Below are 24,264 nucleotides of genomic sequence, written 5' to 3' on the forward strand. Positions count from 1 at the left end.
TGCTTGGGACTTACCTGGTCAGAATGATGGTATTTTGCTAAATGTCAGTCTCGTCAAGTTAGAATAATTTATACCATAGGGTGTAATTGAAAAAAAATTAGATCAGGGGTTTTATTCCCTTCTAAACTTACTACAGACCTAATAAACAAGCAATGTAGATTCTGCCACGATTACTATTTACAACTAGTGATTTCAGTTCAGCTGACAGTAGGTCACTACAGTAAAAGTCATTACAGTTTTTTTCTGGCAAGACCCTCGGCATTTTTAGTTTATTTCTGAGAAACAACTCTCAAGCCTCATTTTAAACGCATCCAGTGCCCAGCAGCCTTGAAGTACCACAGGCAGCCAAAGCTCCAGACCCTTATCCACCTTTGTCTGCACCCTGCAGCAGACACTTCCCGGGCTCTGTTCTTGGCGACCCACGTAGAGCGATGGGAAGACAGACTCCCCGCCCTCAGAGGCCTCGTTCTCAGGGGGAGACAGATATACATTAAACAAGTACACACGTCACAGACTTCCAGGTAACTGAGGGCAGAAAGAGCGATTCCAGAGTCACTTTCTGAGGAAGGCGTCACGGTGACACTGGACAGACAAGGAGGACCGTTTATTCATACTTAATACTTGCTGAGGTCTTAACTGGGTGTACAACACATGTGAGATTTAGCTTCTCATCTTTTAAAATGTGCTCACACTTGTAAAACAAAACACATTGAGGTACTAAAAAAGGAGAAATTAGAGTACTTTTAGATTGAAGTGTGAAACATAACGATTAATTTACAGACAAGATATCACTGGAGGGAGAGGGAGGATGGCAATGCTCACAGACACGCCCTGGGAGAGCCAGCGGCACGAGGGCGTGGGGGCCGTGTGGCAGCTGTGGGTCTCTGGCTGCCATCCTCCCCAGGGTCTACTGGCCACGTGGCCATGCCCGGCAGGGGCTCCAGGGAGGCCCCCACAGGCCAGTTGGCACCTTTGCCCCCTCTGGTCCTCGTCACTGCTCCTCAGGTGGCAGGTGACTGAGGCCGATCTAAGCAGGGTTAACCCGGGGACCCTGCTTAGAATGGGACGCACGCTCTCCCCCAGATGGCACAGCGTACAGAGCTGAAGCTGAGGCCACGTGACGAGCCCGGCCTTCTGAGAGGGCGTCTCAGAACCACAGGAAACAGACTCGCAAGACAGAAATCAAACCAACCCTGGAACCCACATGACCTCTTAAAATTCCCAGTTATAAATGCCAATAACCCCGAGTTTGAACCAGGTTTTCTGTCCCCTGCCACACAGGAGGTTCTAACAGGTACGGTAACTGGATACGACTTGTACCGAGGCTCTACTAAGGTCAGGCCAGGGTAGGAACCTGACGAATATTGTCTCATTTAATCCTGGAAACCACCCTTTAAGAAGACGTCTGTACATCTTTGCAAAGAGAAAAACAGAGGCTCAGAGGATGAAGTGTGTCTCAGCCATTGGCCGATGTTCCGGCCACAGCTTTTTTGCCCCTCTTCTTGACGCAGCGCGGGTAAGGCTGTCACTGTTTTGTACCTTGGTACATCCCTTGCCCCGGGAAAGCACCTGGCATGATGCGGGTCCCCACTACATACATGTGGAATAAACTGTCCACAGCGTGAACATGAGTTACCTACATGGGCCTTGGGAGGAAGACCTGCGGCGGGGGGTGACCAGTCCACCACGCAATGCTGAGGAGAAATGTCCAGGGGATGCGATGAAGGCTTCTCCTGAAGGAAAGGGTCTGCAAACTGGTTTTCTGTCCCCCTTTCTTCTGGCTGTGGCAGTGAGAGCGCAGGCTGCTGGTGGCGAGGGCTGTTGGAACGGACCAGGGGCTGGAGGGGCAAGTCCAGAGGCCTTCGTATCTGGGGAGAAACGGGCCATTCAATCCCCAGTGTCACTGCCCCACCAGACACACCCCTTGTTCCCCCAGGGGAGCGCTAGTTTGGGAAGGCAGAGGGGGAAACCCACACTGATGAGGTCCCATAGCCATGTCACTGCCCCCGACTGTCTCTGGATGGTTACTGTGTGGACCACTCAAGTGACACCTGTACCAAAACACCAGAGTGGCCATGAGCATCTGTGCACGGGGTGCTGTGGTGGGGAGGCCACAGGCGGGCAGGGAGCACCCGGCTGGACCCGAGAGGCCTGTGCTGGTCACTCCGTGTCTGCAAAGCAGGCTACTTCGTGTCACCTGAACGAGTGCAACGGACTCAGTGGTGGCCACGTGCTGGGCCAGGAGCAAGTGCTCCAGGCAGACGACTGCACCCGAGGCTCCCTGTTCTCACCCCTGTGGATGGGGTGGGGAAACTGAGGCACAAAGAGGCCAAGGAATGAGTCTGAGTCTACAGAGTTGGACGGAGGACGGAGCCCAGGGTCTGGCAGCGAGTGCCAGAGGCGGCACTCCCTGCACTGCCCTCTGGGTGCCGGGCCTGCGTCCCAGCCTGGAACGTGGGCTCCGGACATGAGACCCGCCCCCACCCAGCCCGAGCTGTCAGGGTGGTGCTCTCTCGCCCCACCCCCGGGGGCTGTGTGGGCAGGGCTGCCAACAGGAGATGCAGTCGCCCACCGGGAAGCCTTCCCACCCGACCTGCCCTGTCTCCGCCTCTGCAAATCCTGCAAGAGTGCGTCAAGGCCAGGCCTACGACACGGGCCCACTGTCGCCGCTGTCGCCTGAGCCTGACAAAGTCTTCCGTTTTGTGGAACGCGCAACCACCCTCGTGGACCCCGCGACGGCTCTCCCGGTCCCTGGTCCCAGCTGCGGGCCCCGCCACCCACCAGCTCGGCGTCCACCAGCCCGTGCAGCTGCAGTCGCCCGTACACCTGGCTGCGGTAGCGCGCCATCTGCTGTTTCTTCTCCTTGGCCAGGTCGTAGTCCTCCTTCTCCACGGCACGGCGCTTCTCCACCTCGTACCTGCCCAGCCGCTCCCCGACCTGAAGCACACAGCGTTGGCTTTGGCTTCGCATGTGGACCGACTCACGCGAGGTGCAAAGACGGTTTTAAAGTAACGCTTTGAGGACAGTGTGGGCGACCAACTCCGTGTCGGGGGGAGAGGGGAACGGCACGGGGGATGGAGGGAACGGGCCACCGCCACCTGCGAGCTCACGAGAGTTTAAACATCTTACATTTCCTGCGGCCGTGGCCCTGAGGAGGGCTCTGCAGGAGTGTGTGCTCTTGCTGTCCTTCATGTGCTGATGCCCCTGAACCCACGCTAACCCTGCAGCCTTCAGAGGCCTGCCGTTTGCTGAGCAGGAACCAGGGCAGTTAGACACGGAGCCGCCGCCTTCCCCACAGGCAGTACCTTCTGCAGGTCGGCGATGGCCTGCTTGAGCGTCTTGGCGTCGTCGTAGCGCTCCCTCTGGGCCGCCTCGCGCTTCCTTTCATCTAACCTGCGGATAATCTGTGCCACTTCCGGATCCTGGTACATGTCAAAGGCCAAGTCATCTAGTGGGGAAATATAGTCAGACTTCCTAAAGGAAAGGAAAGGGTACTTTAGAGCCAGTTTCAATCTATGTGACGCTGCAGGGGGAGAGTGGGCCCCGTGCTCAGTGCTGAAGACACACAGACAAGTCTGGAAAGGTCCCACCCACACCCGTTCCGGAGCATTTCTTGCTGAGAAAGCAGAGGCTCAGAGAAGTCAGTAACGGGCTTCAGGTCACAGAGCAAGTGCAGGCAGGTCTTGCTGACCCCACAGCTTATGCTCTTGACCATGAATTATATGCACACGGGGCATCTGAGCCTTCAGTGTGTTCATTCACTCGTTCAGCAGATATCCCGAGTGCAGACCGTGCAGGGCTCTGCTCTGGGCGCAGGGACAGGACAGAGCATGTGAATCATTTGTAGACGTGGGAAAACCAAAACCAAAGCCAGCCATGAGCAGGCCCCAGCCCTGCAGAGGCTGGCTTGGTGGCCCAGGCCGAGTCCAGGGTTGCATTTTACGCCACAGTAATGGTGACGAGCATTAAAGACGGAGAACTGCTACCACTGGGCTTGTACCTCAAAGTGTCTGATCGTATGACATCACCACCCAGTCCTGCAGGAGATCAGAGAAATCCTTCCCAGAATAAATGACCTAAACGTGATCTGAATAACCTGTTTTGGATTACGCACCGCCTCCCTCTTTCCTCCCAATTCTATAACCGGCCAGAAGCTTTCTTCTGGGCCTGACATTTAGAACCAGGACGCCGTCCTAACTACTCGACAGAAGCGTTAGGGGACACGGTCCAGAGCCTCCCAATCTGCTGCATCAGAGGCAGGAAGACGCCTGCTGTTAGCTTCGCCTTGGATGTCCTTGCACACAGCAAGTATCATTAAAGAGATGATTTGTCATACAAGTTTGGTTGGTTAATAATATACTCAAACAGGACAGGGGACCACATCACCTTTCAAAGGCAGCCAGGACCCCCTTTCCCCAGACCTTGACTCAGGCGGCTGTGGGCACAGCAGCGGGCACATGGCCACGGCGGCTGTGAGCGGCTCCGTTCATCTCAGTGATGACTGAACAAGAGCACGTTTCTGTGCTTCCAAGATCCGTTGACTCTTCTTACCTAAATACACACCACACGCTCAAGTCTAACTCACTCTGCCCTGAAGTTCCAGAGGCGAAGCCAAGACTTCATTACAGTATAAAAACCCTACGAAGGACGAAATGAGGCTGCAATGCCCAGGCATCAGCAGCGCCCACTTTCCACGATGCTCCAGCACCGCCGGTGGACTCAGCCTTGGGCACTGCCCACAACCTTTCAAGACCTCCCTCTACCTTCAGGAAAACCCTGGCGGGGGTGGGTGAGTCAGGACAAGAAACTGCAGTTTACCATCCCCCGTGGCTAACTTGATAAAGAACTGATTTAAACAGAAACCACAATTCCCCAGAGGGCTCTTGGCGATACTAAACCCGGTAAGTGAGCTTAGTCGTCCCTGTTCACCAAGGGCAGAGCCGGGGGCAGCACCTCCACGATGCTGAAGGAAGTACCTGCCGTCAGTGCTCCCCCCGTGCTTCTCACCCCCACCTGGCAAGGTGAGGACTCCAGCAGGCGGGAAGGATCCGGGCTGAGGACTGAAGCGGAGCTTGTGTAGGCGGGATGATGGGTCACCCTGCGCCGTGACTTTTTATACACGAAACTGTAAGCACGGCCTCCACTCCAGTATGCCATACTCAGCACCACCCAGTGGCTCCGAGCAACGGCACAGAGAACTGACGCCATGTTTGATGCAAACGGAAGAGCCAGCAGTTCTGGCCATGTGCGTGTGAGCGTGGAAATACACCACAGGTCATGTGCAAATGTCAACTGTGTACTAACATCTAAGCATTCGAGGAACTGGCTAGTAATGCCAGAACATGCAAGAAACGAAGTCAGCTCTGCAGGGCAGTGAAAGAAGATGTGCTGAATAAAACGGTGACCTTAATCTGCAGCGTATTTAAGACAATCCCATCAGTGGCTTAGTCGGCTCCAGACTGAATGTAGAGGCCCCCAGGTCCAGGATCCTTTCTTTGGAGCTGACTTGCACTTTCATGATTCCAAGGAAAGTTACAGAAATTTATTGCCTCGGGGGTGGGGGGCAGGGCTCTTACCCAGAACAAGTTCCTTCGAGAGCTGGGTCCTCTGTGTTGTGCCCTAGATAATGATCAATCAGCTTCTCTCTAGAGGTCTTTGGGGGAAAAAGTTATGCTTAGTATCTCAGAGAGAAAAGGAACAACATAAAACAGAGATGATTTGACATAAAGGTGTCAGTCAGGGAGCTTCAATGATCCTAGTGCCCTGGAGTAAAGTTTAATACAACAGCTGCTGAAAATGGTCTGCTAGCTGTTCACCAGATACTTTTGTGAGGACTTTTAGGATGATACTTTTGTGACAAAAATAAACGATCCCCTCTTGTTAGAAATAAATGTCCCTCTTCAGGAATGAAACTTCCCAAACTTACAATATTGCTTTCATCACTGAAATCTGCAGGGTCTCCAATGATATTTATTGCCACCAAAGCAACCTAAGAAAGAGTTAATCAACAGAAATTAAGTATAACATGTCTGACATGACTTAACCCCTTTATAACAAACTCTGAGCCACACTGTCATAAAACGGGATGAGGTACAGCAAAATGCTTTAGCTGTAAAATCTCAGGCTAATATAGAATTATTAATGACTTTTATAAATTATATAAGTTAATATTCTAATGCTGAACCAAGAGGGTATTTTAATGTTTAAAGGATGTTAAAACAATACAGCTAAAAAACCTCCAAAGTTTTAACCCAGCTTTATATCAAACCATCCACTCAAGGTTAAGGATGGGGTCACATCTACATGATCGTGGTAAATTAGACAATGAAATGAAAACCTACGTTAACATAGCTTGGTTTGTCCAAGGCACTGATTCTCACTTGACGGGGAGGAGCCGCCTTCGCGTACCCCCTTCCTTGAGAATCACGGTTGCTGAACTGAAAACTGAGGGAATTACTGGTGAATACACAGATGGGGTGGAGGAGGGAAAAGGCTCAGAATTCTGCTGTCAAATACGGACCAGGCACCACGACTCTGTCTCAGAACTCTCCTTCAGCTCACTTGCTCAGCAGAAAGCTCTGACTTGCTGGAATGCTTGCACTCCTCTTGGAGGGGGCAGGGAGTGCTGTAAATATCTGCGCTAATTAACAAGACTGCTTTGGACACAGTTGATTTCCACTAATATTCTTTATGCCAAAAAAATAAACAGAAGGGGAGGGAGGGAGCTAGAGAGACTCTGGACTGCATGCATCATGAAACCGCACTCTCAGTTTCCACCAGGGGATTTACCTTGTAAACGTTTAGGGGGTTTATGGAGAACACTGCTGTCCAACAAAAATAATGGGCTGGCCAAAAAGTTCGTTCGGATTTTTCCATGCGGTGTTACCTCGAAAACCCGAACAAACTTTTTGGCCAACCCAATATAATGCAAGCCACATATGTAATTTTAAGTTTTCTAGTCGACACAGTAAAAGAAACATTTAAAATTGATTTTTTGATTTTAACACTATATTTAAAGCTAATGTATCCAAAACATCCTCCTCTCCTTGTGTAACCGAGCCTGGGTCACACATGCAGCCCATGCACTTGGACCAGCCACGCTCCCAGCGTGCACAGCCGCACGTGGCCGCTGGCTCCGAATCGGAGCACGCAGCTCCAGGGAGCTTAGCACTCTCCCACAGACACCACCTTAAAGGAGGAGTCTCAGATGCCACAAAGCAGGGGGCGGGGTAGGGGTGTCACCAAGGGGAGGGCCCATGTGTCTCACCTGATTATACACATTGTACTTGTTGATATGGTTTTGGTGAAAAATCAGCTTAAGAAACTGTCCTACTGCATCCACATACACCGATTTCAGTTCCCGGGCTTTGCAACCTGTCTTTTCATTGTCACAGAGAGAGACGTAGCTGAAAGAAAAAACACAACTCTGGAATCACGCTGATGTGGAAATACGCTGCCTTCGGTGCCCACTGAGCTCCGCAGGTTTCAAGGAAAGTTGTTAGGTTTGGAACGAAAAACCCTAGGGAAGAAAGTCCAGAAGTCAAGTTCTAAATAGTTCTCTTAAGATAAGCTCTGCCCCTGAAAAGTGGCCTGAATACGACCGACAGGAACACTGCCCAGTAAGCACGCTCAGCACCAGGCCGGTGTTCGGAAGGGTGTGCTCTCCACCTGCACACAAGTACGTAAGACAGCGCCAAGGGCAAGGGCGACTCCTTAGTTTTTAATTGCTTTGAGGTGGAATTAGGCTAAGAGTCCCCACCGTACATGTAAAATTGCATTCTTACCCAAGCCTTCGAAACCGCTCTGCTTGATACGGTGCGAAATACTCAGGCAGGCTCTCACTAACGTAGAACTCGATTTTACTGGAAATCATATACTGATGAGCAAGCAACTGTAGTTTTCTTATTCGACATCTCTCCACCATTTGAAGAACAATTTCTTGTGGAAACTGGCAAAACCTGAAAGCAAACACATTTTTGTTTTATCTGCAGGATCTCCGTAGAGGGTCGAGGGATGTTCGCAGCCACGCTTACACGTACGTGTCAGGTCTGTGGGTTCTGATGCTGCCGGGTCCCCGGTGCTGTCCCCGCCCTCTGGCCTTCCAGTCGCAGCTTGAGCTTGGAGTGAAGGTTTGATGGGGTCTGCCAGCCCCTCAGCGTGAATCATACTTGGAGCAGTTAGTTAGTGGTTTGAAATGAAACCCAAAGTTTATCACGAGATAAAAACATCAATCTAAAGATGCTGTACTAGCGAGTCAAAGGACTTTCCACCAGAACCTGAACACTTCAGGAAAGCCCTTGCTTTACAGAATCCTGAGTGGAGTGAGCAACGATCAGTACTTCAAGAATGCCTCTCAACGCTCGCTCAGCGGCCAGGAGAAGCCTACAACTGTCCACGCTGGAGCTTCTAATTCTGCCCAGAAGGGACACAGAGCATTAGAACGTCACACTGCAGTATGTGATCACGACTGGGGGCGGGGGGCAGCACGATGCTTCGACAGCGGGCAGCGTGTGCGCCGAGCTGGCCAACACTGGGTGCGCACGACAGTGGGCATCGAGGGCATCTAGAGCCGGGGAAGCACCGAGGATGCGACAGTGGGAAAGGCCCCTCCAGCACGCGTCACGATCCTCCTCGAGTGCAGTGGCGACCTGGCCACTGGCCGGCCTGGCCCCTCTCCCGCCTTTCCTCCCAGCAGCCCCAGCTGAACTGCACCAGAGCCAGCCTGCCCCTTCTCTTGACCCGATCACCCCATCAACACACACGCACACTCACTCACACTCTCACATTCACACACACACACACTCTCATACACATACACTCACGCTCATACACACACAACACACAGTCACTCACACAGTAACACACACACTGACACACTAACACACTCATACACACTGAAACTCACACACACACTGACACACACACACATACACCCATTCACACCCTCACACAAATACACTCAATGCTCACACTCACACACACACAACACACACACTCACTCACATACTCACACTCATATACACTCAGAGTCACACACTCACACAACACACACACACACACTCACACACACGCACACACTCCAGAAAAGCCTGAGGAGCCTCCCATGACCGTGCCTCCGTCTCCAGCTCCCACCCCGTTTCTCAGCTGCCCCCTTGGCCAAGGTCACAGGCCACCACTGACCTCCACGAGGCTGAGTGCAACGTACACCTCATGGTCCTGACTTCCTGGGCCCCTTCCTGCCTCGGGCTGCCTTCCCGTCCGGCCCTGACTGCCCTGGGCTGGGTTCCAGGTTCCCTTCTCTATCTAGACTCACTGTGAGGCATCCCACCTGCCCTATGGCTTTGAAAACCTCCTAACAGGGAGGAACCCCAAGTAAATACCATCCTGTGTCCGAACTTGCACATCTCGTTGGTGACTTGACATTGAGTGCAGGCATCCTCAAAGCACCAGATGTGACCCAGACAAACACACCCCTGACCCAGCTCCCCAAGCCGCCCCAAACAGCCTCCTCCCCCAGCTTTTCAGCATTAGCACCGCACCCATCATGTGGTCCGTGCCTGTCCTCACGCTCCTAGCAGAGGGGCCACCATCAGTGGAGAGGACAGAAAGGAAGCGCACAGGAAGGATCATCAGGCGGGATGGATGGGACTCTGGAAACTTCTGTGTTTAACTGAGGGACGTGAAAGGGTGAATGGGGAGAGTGCTGCTGAGAAAGTGGGGCCAGTGACTACACGTATTCTGGGGGGGTGATCCCTGGGGTTTCCTAAATGCCAAGGTTGTAAGAGAGAGGCATGTGGGGCAGGAGGGCAGCCAGGAAACTGGGAACTTAGCAATTCGAGCCTTGAATACCCTTCAGTCAAGCACTGCTTTAGACATTTAAAATATTTACTTTTTTTAAATGCAGGTATAGACATAATTGGCAGTGAGATCATTCTAGACATAAGGACACAGTAATCTCATGTGGAAAAAAATCCTTTATAAAAAAAACAAAACCTCCAAAACTGTTTAAGGAAAACTAAGATGACTGACAAAAGTTTGAAGCTGTATATTTTAAAGCCCTTCAAAAAAAGGGCTATGGGACTTCCCTGGCGGTCCAGTGATTAGGACTCAGCGCTTTCACTGCTGAGGGCCTGGGTTCGATGCTGGTCAGGGAACTAGGATTTAGCTATTCAAAGGTAGCTTATTGAGAGTTTATAGATGAATCAAAAATACCCCTCAAACTGATGAAAAGAAGGGACAATACACTGTGCAAATCAGTGAAGAGAAACTCATCTAAAATGGAGCCAGAGGCCCCGCAGGGAGGGTCTCAGGCATGGACTTCCTTCATCCGGGCAGGGAGCAGCAGACTCGGCTGCCCCAGCAGCAGAAGGGACACTTTCTCCTGGTCCAGTAACAGCCCAGCCAATGAGATGCTGTGACCACCCCAAATCCTCGCTTTCCTCCAATGGACTTAGGTTCAAAGTAGCCCCTCCCAAGTGCCCCTTTTCTCTGTAAAATAAGGTTTCTCCCTCTCCTTTGTCCTCAGACTCACCTATGCTTTCACCAGTCTGCATGTCCCGAACTGCAATTCCTCTGCCATTCTGAATAAGCTCATTTTGCTGGCAAAAACAACTGGCTATTTTATTTTTAAGGTTGACATCGCATGGTGTGCAGAAGTGGGTTCTGGAGGAGACGGAGCCTGGACCCACGTGTGACAGCCGCCCATGCCCCGTGCCCTGCTCCCCTCCCCTCCCCTCCCCTCCCCTCCCCTCCCCTCCCCTCCGGGCAGCGAGAGCCCTCCTCCTTCCGGGCCAGGAAGCCTCCTCTTTCCGGGTCAGCTCCCTCCTTTCGGTTAAGTGCTCTGACTTTATTGGGATCTGCTTGTTTTCTTTTTGGGAAGGCTTTGTCCCTCAGGTGAGTACTCACTCATTTGTTCCCCCTATTGGAAGTGTGCTGGAATTTTGGTAAAATTCCACTGGAATCAGGCTGTTTAGGGATTTTTCTTTTGCTCTTGAGGAAAGCTCTAAGAAATGGGACCCCAGTCACCTAAATGCTCTAAGGGCACCCTCCTTCGGGGACCCTGGCTGGTTTTATGTTTAAAAACTATGGTCCTTCCTCATGCACATTTTAAACTAAATAGACTGACTTAACCCCAAATACTTCAGAATACCAAGGGCCATTATGGGGAACTTTCAACCTCTCCAAACTTGTTTCTCTCAGAACCAAATTAGAAAGCAACGGCTCTAAAACTAAACAGACTGAATGGGATGCTTATCTTAATCGGTACCTTGGAGCTTCCAAACACATCCAGGACTCTAATAAAACTGCCTCTTTACAAAATACCATTCCTAGACTAACAGAGGAGAACAAACTGAAAGAAGACAAAACGGCTCTGAGGCCTCTCCCCTGCCCTCGCCCCTTGTGCCCCTGCGGCACCTTCCCTCCCCTTCTGCCCATTCTCACCTCCTCTGGGCCCTCCACCCGCTCCTAACCCTCTTGCTGAACTCCCCTTTTTCTCCAAACCTCTCCCTGTTTCCCCCTCCCCTGAACTTATTAAGTCCTGCCCTTTTAAAGCTAAGCCTTCTAGGGGTCTAGATGCTAAATCCCTAGTTACTTATGTTGCCTGGACTAAAGCTGAACTTCTAGCTGTAGTCAAAGATTTTCCCAAAGTAACTGAGGACCCCCATGGATTTGCTGAAGAACTTATCCACTTATAAACTTATCAACCTGGCTTCTCAGATTTATATCAATTAGTCCACATGCTTGCTGGTGAAGCTCAGGCCTAACATTGGATGAAACTTGCCTGATGGGAAAATCCTGAAAGGGATTTGGAAAAACAAACCCTGACTGTTAGCAGGAAATCCAAGAACTTGCTAGAAATTTTCACTAAGAGTTTCAAAAGGTTTTCCTAAGTATGATGACTGGAACAAAATTCAGGCTTTGCATGCAAAACCTATAAAACCTGTTCACGGCCATTGTAGTTGTCTTCAGACTGTCTTTAGAGAAAACTCTGGTCTTCTTTTGGATGTTGAATCTGCTTGGGTTGCCTTTAACTCTGTGTTCATTAATGGGCTGAATGGGGATTCTCTTTCAGTTAAAAGGACCAGGATGGGGACTTCCCTGGTGGCGCAGTGGTTAAGAATCCACCTGCCAATGCAGGGGACATGGGTTCGAGCCCCGGTCCAGGAAGATCCCACATGCCGTGGAACAACTAAGGCCGTGTGCCACAACTACTGAGCCTGTGCTCTAAAGCCTGTGAGCCACAACTACTGCTGCGTGCCTAGAGCCCGTGCTCCGCAACAAGAGAAGCCACCCCAATGAGAAGCCCACGCACCACAAGGAAGAGTAGCCCCTGCCCATCGCAACTAGAGAAAGCCTGTGCACAGCAGTGAAAACCCAACGCAGCCAAAAAAAAAAAAAAAAAAAAAAAGACCAGGATGGAATGGGAAACCCTGTCCACTCCAGGTTTGGTTAATTTGGTAAATCAGCGCACTTGCACGCTAGACAATTCAACAAATGGAGGCCCCACCCTCCCCGCCAACCAAAACCTCTTGGTCTCTGCTATTACTGCAAAAAGCCAGGACACTGGAAAAAAAGATAATTAAAGCCTAAGCACTGCTGGCACCTTCAGCCCTCTAAGCAACCTTCCCAATGTCCTTCTAACCCCAACGGCCAGGCTCTGAGGAACTACAGGGGGCTCTGCCAACCCTCCCTTTTAATCGGCTCGGAGAAACGACACTCTGGATGGGGATGAATCTCTGTGTCCTTACTGACACCACAGCTACGCTCTTGGTGCTCAACCTCACTGCTGTAAAGCAGCCCTGCCTTGGAGTGCTAAACAGTTCAAATAGTGGGGGTTTCTAACGAACCCCCAAAGATCCCCGTCTCAGAACCTGTTCCCTTTTGTTTAGGCCCTCCGAGAGACACACACTGTTTTCTCCTTAGGCTCCTTCATCCTTATTCAATCACTGGGCAGAGATTTCTTAGGGAAATACCATGCTGGAATTTCTTTCTCCTGAAAGGGGGAAATAGTTCTAGAATTTGACAGTAGCCATCAAAATAGCCAAGCAGCGAACTGAATGACCTTCGATATCTTTTACTTGCTCTGTCTCAGATGCATCAGAGGTGATTTCAAGGATACTCACTAGTCACTTGTCACCACTGGATCAGCTACCACTTTCCCTGGGGGCAAAATCTCCAACTGAAATACACAGACTTCAGTGCTCCTCCCATTAAGAGTCAAACATATCCCTCAAAACTTCTCCCCAGAATTAATCAGTACCTTATAATTAAATAAAGAGGTTCTTCAAGGCATCAAGCCCATAACAGAAGATTTCAAAGCCGCAGCCTCATTATCCCTTGTACTAGTCCCCGTAACACCCTGCTTTGCCCGTGAGAAAACCCAGCGGCTGAGGATGGAGGTTTGTCCGGAAACTGGAATAAGTGACACTGTTATCCCTGGCACCCTGTCTTCCCTCAGCCCATATGCGACTAGCATCCATTTCTACTAAAAGCAGAATCTCACTGTAATTGATCTATGCACTGCATTCTCTAGCATTCCTGTTGATAAAGCTACTCTGTATCTTCTTGCTTTCACTTGGGAAAGAACAGTAGACCTGGACAGAAATGCTTAAGGCTTTTCCTGAAAGTCCTTCTTCTTCTTTTTTTTAAAATTTATTAAAAATAAATTCTTTTGGCCGTGCTGCGCAGCACGTGGGATCTCAGTTCCCTGACCAGGAATTGAACCGCGCCCCCTACAGTGGAAGCATGGAGGAGTCTTAACCTCTGGAGCGCCAGGGAAGTCCCTGAAAGTCCTTCTTACTTTTCAAACCTTACAGGCTGACCTGGACAACACCGCCTTCTGCAGGCTCTACTTTATTACAACATACGGATGGTTTGCTTCTCTACTCGCCTCTAAAACTTCACAGGAGGACAGCATTCACCTGTTCAAACCTTTTAGCCTTAAAGGGACATAAAGTCTCCAAGGAAAAACTGCAGTTTGCTCAAACTCAGGTTCAATATTTAGGGCACCTGATCTTAGAATGAGGCTACCTTTAGATACAGGTAGGCTTCATGGTACCCTCAACTTCCCCAAATCTAAAACTCAGCCCAATTACGAGGTGTTTTGGGCTAGCTGGCTACTGTCAAAACTAGATTCCAAATTTCTCTCTTATGGCCCAGCCCCTGCATGTTTTATAAAAAACAACAAACCGGACCCTATTATTTGGGGCGATCAGGATGACATAACCTTTGGAGCCTTACAGAAAAGCTTAATAAGGGCCCCTGCCCTTAGACATCCTAATTGTCAGCTTCCTTTCTTTCCCTTTGTACGTGAGAAGGAGGGGAACGCCTTTGGAGTATCATCCCAAACACAGGGACCATCATCGACCCATCGGCTAGTATAGTCGACAGCTGGGCCCTGTGCCATGGGGACAGCCCCCTGGTCTCAGAGCCACTCCTGCCACTGCCCTTTTGGTTAAGGCCACCAAAAAAATAATCATGGGATTCCCTCTAACCATCTTTGTACCCCATGCAGTAGAAGCTCTCCTGAATTTGCATCACACTCCTGTGAGACCCTCTTGCTAACTGCTCCTCACAGAACTCTTTCTTGGTGTAATAACCTCAACCCTACTGTTCCTCTCCCCGCTGCTCTGACAAAACTCTTCCAGACTGCTTAACACTGACAGATCACCTTTTGACTCCCTGCAATAGTTCACAGGAAATTCCTCTAACCAATGTAGATTTTTCATGATTTACTAATAGTTCCTATCTAAAAGATGCAAAAGGTAACACCGTGTGGGGTTGCTGTCGCAACTCCTCTTGAAGTCATCAAGGCAGTACCTTTGGCTACTTCAGCCCAAAAGGTGGAATTACATGCTTTCACTAGGGCTTGTACTTTAGCCAAGGGCAAGACCACCAACATTTATACCCACAGCCAGTACGCCTTTGGGGTAGCCCATGACTTTGGGATGTTATCAAAACAGCAAGGTTTACTTACCTCTGACGGGAATAAAATTTAAAATGGCTCTCATGTCTAAAATTTATTAGATGCCATACTTTTGCCAGCTGCTCTGTCTACTAGCAAGGTCTCTGGGCATTCCAGACTCGAGTCCCTGTAAGCTAAAGGAAACCACCTTGCTGACGTTTCTGCCGAAAAATGCTGCTCTCAAAGGAACCAATGGCTAACCCTCTGTCACGCTCCAAAGGGATATCCCCACATCCCCCAGATGATAATTTGGAAACACTGACTAGAAATGCCCAACAACTGGCCCCAGAAAAGGAAAAACAATATTGGAAATTGAATAACTGTTGGCTTGATAAAAAGACAGACTCTTGGTTTGGGCCAAACAACAATCTGGTCCTACCAGAAATTCTAAAGTTCCCACTACTGACCACTGCACATACCTTAAGCCACTGGTCTACTGGCAAAATGACAGAGTTCATGAACCAATATTGGTGAAGAAACATGAAGAAAGCTGTGAGAAGCGCCCACCGTGCTTGTCCCATCTGTCCAAAACACAACCCAGGAAAACCTGTCTGCACTGCAGTAAGTTGCTAATGGGCCACTCGAGACCTGGCAGAGGGATTTTATTCAGCTGCTCCCATCTCAGGGATATAAATATGTCTTAGTCATGAGTTGCATGTTTTCTCACTGGACTGAAGCTTTCCCTTGTAGACAGGCTACTGCCTCTTCTGTGGCTAATATCCTGTTAGAAAAGATCATCTCTACCTGGGGAACGCCCCCTGCCCCTGAACTTCAGCGGCTGAACACTTTTGACAGGTCTGTGGCTGGTTTTACACTTTTACTGTCTTACCATCCTCAATCCTCAGGGCTAGTCTAACGCATTAATGACATCATTAAGACCCAACTGGCAAAATTTGTAGAGACCCTCCAAATACCTTGGCCAAAAGCATCACTGTTGGCCCTTCTAAATCTCAGATCCACCCGTTTGGGAACTCACAAACGCTCACCCTCTGAGACAGTCACAGGAAGCCCAATGTACCTGGTTCCCGCCTCCTTTGATCCACAGCTGATAAACGGAGATATACTTCAATACTGTAAGGGCCTTACTGTTTCCATTGAAAGTAATCACACTTTAGTAATGTTTTCATAGCATGCTCCCAGGAGATGAAGACCTTAAGTATCACACCACGCAACGCGGAGATCTCACCTACTGGAAGGGACACCGCAAGGAGGATTCCCTTCGACCTCACTGGAAAGGCCCCTATCAGGTACTGCTAACCAACCCTTGTGCTGCTAAGCTCCAAGGAATGGACTCCTGGATTCATGTCACCTCTAAAGAGAACACCAAGCCCTGAGTGGACCTGCACAACTGGCAACTTGAAAGTAAAGATTTCCAGGAATGGAAGCAGACAGCATCCGATGAGACAGCTTTCCCAAGATGGACCAGGCCCATATACCCTTTTCTCACTATTGCTTCTTACCTTATTTTCTCCCTCTCTACCTTGGGCAGACATTGCTTTTATGCACATTTTCTGATCTACTGCAAGAGAGGGAAACCTCTCTGATGGTTGGATTTGTCACCAGAAACCTTGATCTGTCCATGACAGCAGTGACCCCTGCTCACACTGTAAGTAACTTCTCTGGAATCCCAAATGCCACTCTGCACCTCAGCTGCTCCGCAGGTATAAGGTGAGGCTACCAAAGCCGCACGCCCTCGTCCCCTGGCTTCAGTTAAGCCTCCTGAATGTACACGCGGAAGACACGGGAGCGGTCAGTGTGAGTCAGACCGTCTGTAAGCTGGCTGTCATGCCCATATATTTGGGAAGACTTTTAGTATGTGATAACATCATACGTGAGTCTTGGTCGAAGGCCGCCAAGTCCCTGATACCGACAAATGAGTCCATAAATGCTACTACTGACGAGGGGCTCCTACGTGTTCCTCCCGGTTACTCTTCTATACGTGGAAGCCTTGGTAATGGCCCCCAGCTTGGGCAGCTCATCATCTTGACAGCTGGAGGGTAAAAGAACAGTGTGCTTTTGCTGTATTCACTGTTCTACTTTCTCTTCATAACAGATCAGAAACCTCCCATTGGTCTATTGTGTTAAACCTCCTTAGCTGCCTTACATGGGAACTTCCAGCAGGCGTATATGACCCCAGGTTTGCTTCTGTAGGGAGAGCCGCCTTTCTCCCCCCATCAGAGTAGGTGCCAATGAACACATGATTAGAAATCTCTTCCTAACATTAGAAGAGCTGGCCAATTCCACAGCCGAAGGAGTAGCAGCCCAACATCGTTCACTTATTAGCTAAAGTAGTTTTAGGTAAGTGCATAGCCCCCAATTACCTATTTGCTGAGCAAGGAGGTGTTGGAACAATAGCAAATACCATCTGTTGCACATGGATAAATGTCTCGGGAGAAGTAGAAATCCAATTACACAAAACCAGGGAGCAAGTGCACTGGTTGCAAAAGATTTTCACCTGATATTCCACGGTCCTTGGATTTGTTCAGCTGGCTACCTTCAGACCTAGGGTCATGGGTCAGAACTATCATAAAATTTGGAACTGTCATGTTACTTTAAACTTTGTTTTGCATAATTATTTTTAACCTTTGTACCTGTTACATGTTAAACCTTTGTAGAAATGATGTACGCAACAGAGTGATGTTGGCTCAATGCTTTGAGATCTCCAACGTGCACAACCTTGACAAGATGTACACTTTAGATGGGAGTGCTTGAGAGTCTTCCCTTCTAACCTTCCCTGTTACTCAAACATGGCCTTAAACGGTTTCCTACTGCCATGTAATTTCCCTCCGACTTTGGATGTGACAAATAGGAAAGGTCCTTCCTGACACTGAAGGACAAAAACCACTAAATGCGGACAACCTGACTCTTGATCAGTGATACTTTTGGAGAAAGTTCTTGTTCAAAGGGGGAAATACGACAATTAATAAAACGAAACCTCAATTAAAATGGAGAGGGGGAGCCCTGAAGGGGGAGCACTCAGGCACGTATCTTCCTTCATTCCTGGGCAAGAAGAAGCTGACATTACTGCCCCAGCAGGAGAAGGAAGATTTTCTACTTGTTCAGCAACAGCCCAGCCAATGAGACACTGTCACCACCCTGAACCCTTGCTTTCCTCCAATGGACTTTCACTCAAAGCAGCCCCTCCCAACTTCCTCCTTTTCTCTATAAAGCAAGGTAAAGTAAGGTTTCTCTTTCTCCTTTGTTCCCCAGACTTGCCTATGGTTTCACCATAGCTTGCATGTCCCGAATTGCAATTCCTCTGCCATTCTGGAATAAACTCATTTTGTAGGTAAAAGAACTGGCTATTTTATTTTTAAAGTTGATTATTACCTAAAAAGGTATGTATCTCTTCAAGATAAACTGACAGCTCTAAATTTCTTTCTTTTTTTGGCCATGCTGTGCGTTTTGCAAGATCTTAGTTCCCTGACCAGAGATCGAACTCGGGCCTGGAGCAGTGAGAGCACTGAGTACTAACCACTAGACAACCAGGGAATTCCCTAGATTTCTTTCCAAATGAATATTATTTGACAATAAAAAATTCATGCCCAGAGGCTCTGATCATTGGTGTAAACTTTGTGTTCTCTTGGAGAAGTGTGTCTCATGCCCTGAAGATTTCAGGCTCTATGAATTCCTAGGTCATAGAAGGCACTGGAAAAACTTCCCTTGCACCCTTGTAAAGACCCCCAGGACCACCTCCCACTGGAGTTATATCTATCAGTGCCTGAGCAATCACTCTTTGACCTGGGCTAACAGAGCACCCTGTCCTCTCTTTGGGAGACTTGGCTTGAGGTTACTTTCCTTTGCCTCCCTATGATGTGCTTGACCTCAGAGAACACTGCTGAAGTCAGGAGACCCCCGAGCCAAACCCATGAGTCTGAATGGACATCAAGGCACATATACCCTTTCCTCTGAAGCAGTCTGAAAGTTTACTACTAAAACAAGTATAGGTCATGCCTTAGAAGAAATACCATGTCAAGATGTGAAAGAACCATATCAGTATTACTTTTATAAATATTACAAAAAAGCGGTCCTGTCTGTGTATTTAAGTACCTTTAATTCATGCACAAATGCTGAATAAGTGCATTTAGTAGGAAGGACCTCTGCTGAAGGGAAATGCAGGTGTGTGTGTGTGTGTGGGGAATGCAAGTGTATTTGCATAAAACCGTGGCCGCAGCTCACTCCGGGCCCCTGGGCTTGGGGAGAAGCAGGACTGGACTGATTCGTGAGTCTGGGGGGAGCGTGGATGTGACTGAGGCTGCCTGGTGGAGGTGTTCCTCCAGCCCCCTTGGGCCTGGTGGGGCTGCCGGGCTGGCCCAGTCCTGGGATGCTACTTGCGCCCGGATAAAGCCCTTGTTCAGTATCAGCTTCATCAGCATTAAAGAGGCTATTTGTCCCCATCTGCTCTACTCTTTTGTTTCATTTCTCAGTTCACCGAGAGTGGAGTCTTGTTTGTCGGGTTCCCTCAGAAACGCCAAAAGGAAAATATATTTGAATTTTAAATGGGATTTACATTCAACTTTTTAGCAATATATCATCTGAATAAACGTAAGTCGCAGTATATGACTGAACGTAAATGTCATACAGATTTACACGTTCATGAATAGGAGCAAACAGTAAGCCTTCTACGCACTCTCGGAAAACAAGTCATGAGGAGTGAGATTCCCCGAGGAGGTGAGGGGACCAGGAGGTGAATGGCCTCAGGCGGCCGACACTAAGTCGGGGAAGCCAGATCAGGCCCTGGGGCAGCTCAACAACTAACTCTGCCCCACCTCTGGGGAAGAATGAAGGCTTCTCAGGAAAAGACTTAAATGTTTCAGAAAAATACTCACTGGTATTACATCACTCAAGTAATGAAGACTTTTAAAGGTGTACAAACATTCCAGATGAGTCTGAAAGGGACTTGGCTGAAGTCCTGTGTTACATGAAAGCAGTGAGATGTAAAATCTTTACCACCAAGCACAGAGAATGCGGGACTGGCCCTCAATCAGGGAACTGGGGGCGGGGCAGTTCTCCTTCCTCTCTTCCGTATTTGCATGCTTCTTAAGTGAATGTGGGTTAATGTTATAGGGAAAAAGGTTCAACAAATTTTCTTTAAAAACAGAAGGAAAAGAGTCCAGCGCGTAACTAGATGGGTGAGTCTGCAGCACAACCCGACCCTCGTGCGGTTCTGCCGTCTGAGTCGTAGTAAGACTAGCAGTTGAGACGGAGAGAGCCCATGCGCCCTTGAGGACCCAGCGCCCTTGCCCCCCACCCCCCCCACCGTCTGACCCACCTCGGTGACCTCCACCCGCTGACAGTCGGTGCATGGATCATTAGCTCCCGGGCGCTGAAGCCGTCTTCGTGTCCAGATGAGCTGACAACTACGAAGCCGATCTTGTGGGGCATTCTGCACGCTGGGGCTATGTATGAGAGCAGGAAAGACTGCTTTAAGGGACTTAGTAGTACATCGTAACATTGAAAGTGTTATTTCCTGCCTTGTTAATACACAAAGTAATTCCCAACCTAGTCAGGACTGTCCCATCACTTTGAAAGAGTCTAGTTCTTATTACACAATTTTTAAGATGCCTCTTGACTTTTCCCAAATACATGCCAAAAAGTTTGACCAGCGTTGTGGGTTGAACTGTGTCCCCCCAAAGCTATGCTGAGTCCTAACTCCTGGTGCCAGTGACGTGACCCCGTTTGGAAACAGGGTCCAATATGGGGTCATATTGGAATAGGATGGGCCCTGCTCCAACATGACTTGTGTCCTTATCAGAAAAGAGGCAGGGACACACACACAGACAGGGAGAAGCCAAGTGACAATGGCCGAGCAGCTGGAGCACTGCGTCTACAAGCCAAGGAACGCCGAGTACTGTCTGGAGGCAGCAGAAGCTGGAAGGGGCCGGGAAGGAGCCTTCAGAGGAAGCGTGGCCCTGCACAAGTGCACCTTGATTTTGGACTTCTAGCCTCCGGGATAAATTTTTGTGGTTTTAAGTCATCCAGTTCGTGTTACTTTGTTATGGCAAAAACAAGGTCTTTTGCTAAGATATGAATATAAAGATTTTCAAATTATTAAGGAACTAATAAACCAGTGTGCTAATGAGTTATACAAAAATAAGGGGAAAGGGGGCCGTTTAATCAACGGCATAATCATTGCTGAATGAAAATGCTGATCAGCAGGGAGAGCAGAACCACGGCGGAACCTCAAGCACATAGGTGTTCTCCCCGGGCCTGGCGGAGGGGCTGCCTCTGGGCAGATGCGTAAACACCAGCTGCAGGATCTCCTCGTCTAGGTGTCTCAGCACAGCTGGCTTGGCCCATAGTCGCCCAGCACCGTTCTGAGGGCGGCTGTTTCAGCAAAGCTGGCTTGGCCCATAGTCGTCCAGCACCGTTCTGAGGGCGGCTGTTTCAGCAAAGCTGGCCTGGCCCAGAGTCGCCCAGCACCGTTCTGAGGGCGGCTGCAGCGACGCCCAGTTTTGCCCACTCCTTTGAAAACAGCACCTCAATCCCAATTTCCCTCCGTGGTTCTGTCCTCCCCACACCCGGAACTGTGGGGCTGACGCCCATCCTGCCCCCCACAGATCCCTGCCTGAGAGGGCACGTTTCCCAGGCTTGGGTGGTCCATGAGTTCCACATCCCTCCTCAGGAACGGGCTCAGGGATGGAGACATGAGAAAGGACCCAAACTGGACCAAAGCCACTCAATCCCAGGACCCTGCGGAGGCTGTGGCCATTGCATAGTGTCTGCGGGGGCGGGGGGGGGGGGCTGCTGGAGGCCACCAGAGGGGAGATCCAGGCAGGGAGTGGAGCTGACACGGGGAAGCAGTGCTGAGAGAAGCAGAGACACCCTGTGAGCCTCAGGACTTAAAGCCCGAGCAACTCATGGACTTCCGGTTACTCTCCAGTGACTAAGCCTGTCGATGCTCTTCAGTCGGCCAATTTGAGTGAAGTATGCGACCAAGCGTCCTCACTAACACAGAGGATAAAGACTTCTCCAGAAAGTTCTCTGGGGTAGGACATACTATTAATGGAGATTTTCAGGAGGAGGTGACACATAAGCATATCCCACATGGAATGTGTTTGTTTTAACATGCTTGATACATGATCTAGATCTTCCTTTGACTTTTACTGAGAACCTGCAGAGGACCACGTCAATAAATTAATTCTTGGCTGGCACTCGCTAATGTTTCTTGGAATATACGAACAAAAGTATTTAAAATAGAAAGAGAAACCACTATTAAAGATCCCAGTTATTGTTTATACAAAGCTCACTGCAGGATATCACAGGAGAGAAAACCAAACTAACCCAGAAAGTAATAAAATGCAGGCGCAAAAAATGGACAAGTGTGATTTAACCCACGGCAACTGCACAGCCTGGCCTGTGTGCCAGCTCCCATGCCAGACATGGACTGGCCTCGCCCAGCCTTTGGCTCCTCCCACGTGCCCGGCTCGCAGCCTGGACTGACTCTCCCCTTGGCCTCCATACCTCCCCCTCCCCCGTCCCCTCTCCCTCAGTGCCAAGTCTCACTGGTCCCACCTTTGGAACAGTGACTGAATACGTCACCTCTTCTGGGTCCCACTGTGTTCTCTAGAAAACAACGGCCAGGTTTCCCCACGTGGAGTACTGCCCCCACCGGAAGAACCCTCCTCAAGCCCAACCTGCTGTTCTAACCCCCGCTTTCTGTCATGGATTCTAAAGTCCCTCCAAACTTACTAAAGCTCAGAGTTAGATCCCTGTGTCCTTCCATCACCTCTAAGAGCAGGGCCTGTTGCTTTCTATCCCACCTTGAAAACAGTAGGTACCTATGAAATATTTTCAACTGAGTATGATCACATATCCTGAAAGTCCAGAGATCTGAAATACTGTTTATTCATCTTGCTGACCTGTGTACTGACCTACTCCCTTACACCATACTTTTGTGTGCAGATGCATACATGTTTATACCTTCGTCACAACTCTGACACCCCAGCTGTAGAGACGAGGAAACTGAGGCACAGAGAGGCCTGGCCCAGGGTCATCCGGCTATGAAGCCACACAGGCCGGGTTTGTTCTAAAGCTGGTCAGGTTCCAGAGCCTGGTCTTGACCAACACCCTCGGTTATGGCCCTAAGAGTTAGAAATGGGGCCCTTTAAATCCGAATAAAGGACGTGTCCACTATACTGCGCTGCCTCGATAAATCCAGAACACAGTCCTGGCATTCAGGGACCAGACAGGAGAAGTGCCTGGGAACCGCAGAGGCAACGCTGTTACGTCGGTTTGGGAATTCGAACAGGATTCCTTTATCGCCACGTCCTTCCGCCTTGTTCCCTAGGGTCCCCTTTGCGTAAACCTTCAAGTCTTCCCTAAGATACTTGCGGTGTCACTAAGGACACTAGTATTGGGCTCTATAAAAATCACATTAACATTCTGGGGAGAACCAAAGCTCTGTCGAGTGCGGGGCCCCGGTGCACAGCGGTCCTCGCCTCAAAACGAGCGCCGGTTGCATCTTCCCCAGCAGTGATCACTCTCCCCCGCGCCGCAGGACGAGCCGGGACCGTGGGGAGAAGGTAACTCGGCGGTTCCTCCTACGAAGTCTGCTTTTCACTATGCATCGGGGTGCTGAATCTCTACGTTAAACCGAAACACTTTACCAACTTCCGAACATCTTGCTACAAGACTAGGAGACAGACTTGTATCGTTTCCTTCTTAGGAAAACCTAAATGTTACACACTGAAATGGTTTTTTGGTCAAGCAACCTCAAGACTCGAAAGCGCCCCTGAGAATCCCTGAAACAGACGAGGCTGAAGAGCCAGCTCAGCACCGAGTCGGGGTCGCTGAGCCCGCACCGCCGCCAAACGCGGGGACCAAGCGCTGGCGCCGCCGGCCGCCCGGGGCGGTGACGCAGCGCGCTGGCCGCGCCCACGGAGGCCCTGCCGCCCACGGAGGCCCCGACGCCCCCGGCCCACTCGTGTACCTGTCAGGACGTCCGCACGACCCGGGCTGTCCGCCGGCCCTCGGCAGCGCCGCGCCTCGGCGGAGCTCAGGAGGCGCCTCCTCCGCCGACCCGGGCCGGCCGGCACCCCCAAGCCGCAGCGCTGGTGGCAGCCGAGGAACAGCCCCGGCCGCTAGCGCCTGTTGCCCGGGCCGCGGCCGCCGCTCTCATGACAACCAGGCCGGCCCGCCCGGACCTCCGCGCGTGCGCGACCCCGCCCCGCCGCGCCTGCGCACAAGGCGGAGTCGCACCGCCTCTTCCTGGGCCTTCTGGGTAATGTAGTTTTCAGGGAACGGCGCCTGCGCACAAGGCGGGGTCATGCCGCCGCTTCCCGGGCCTTCTGGGTAGT

General features: G+C 50.2%; 1 protein-coding gene across 3 annotated transcripts in view; it reads right to left on the bottom strand.

Moving 5' to 3' along the window:
* The window catches only part of CEP104 (centrosomal protein 104), a 55,605-nt gene extending 31,483 nt beyond the window's left edge, over window positions 1–24,122 (bottom strand). For all 3 annotated transcript variants that reach the window (XM_079912897.1, XM_079912896.1, XM_079912898.1), the window contains exons 1-9: window positions 23,898–24,122; window positions 20,238–20,364; window positions 7,785–7,958; window positions 7,268–7,406; window positions 5,927–5,989; window positions 5,577–5,653; window positions 3,306–3,474; window positions 2,782–2,937; window positions 1,641–1,868 (exon numbers count right to left, since the gene is read on the bottom strand). In XM_079912897.1, coding sequence (XP_079769023.1) covers window positions 1,641–1,868; window positions 2,782–2,937; window positions 3,306–3,474; window positions 5,577–5,653; window positions 5,927–5,989; window positions 7,268–7,406; window positions 7,785–7,958; window positions 20,238–20,350 — 1,119 coding nt within the window. In that variant the 5' untranslated portion in view covers window positions 20,351–20,364; window positions 23,898–24,122. The remainder of the gene's footprint in view (window positions 1–1,640; window positions 1,869–2,781; window positions 2,938–3,305; window positions 3,475–5,576; window positions 5,654–5,926; window positions 5,990–7,267; window positions 7,407–7,784; window positions 7,959–20,237; window positions 20,365–23,897) is intronic.
* Between the last annotated feature and the right edge of the window lie 142 nt (window positions 24,123–24,264).

The sequence above is a fragment of the Stenella coeruleoalba genome, assembly GCF_951394435.1.
Source record: "Stenella coeruleoalba genome assembly, chromosome: 1".
Lineage (NCBI taxonomy): Eukaryota > Metazoa > Chordata > Mammalia > Artiodactyla > Delphinidae > Stenella > Stenella coeruleoalba.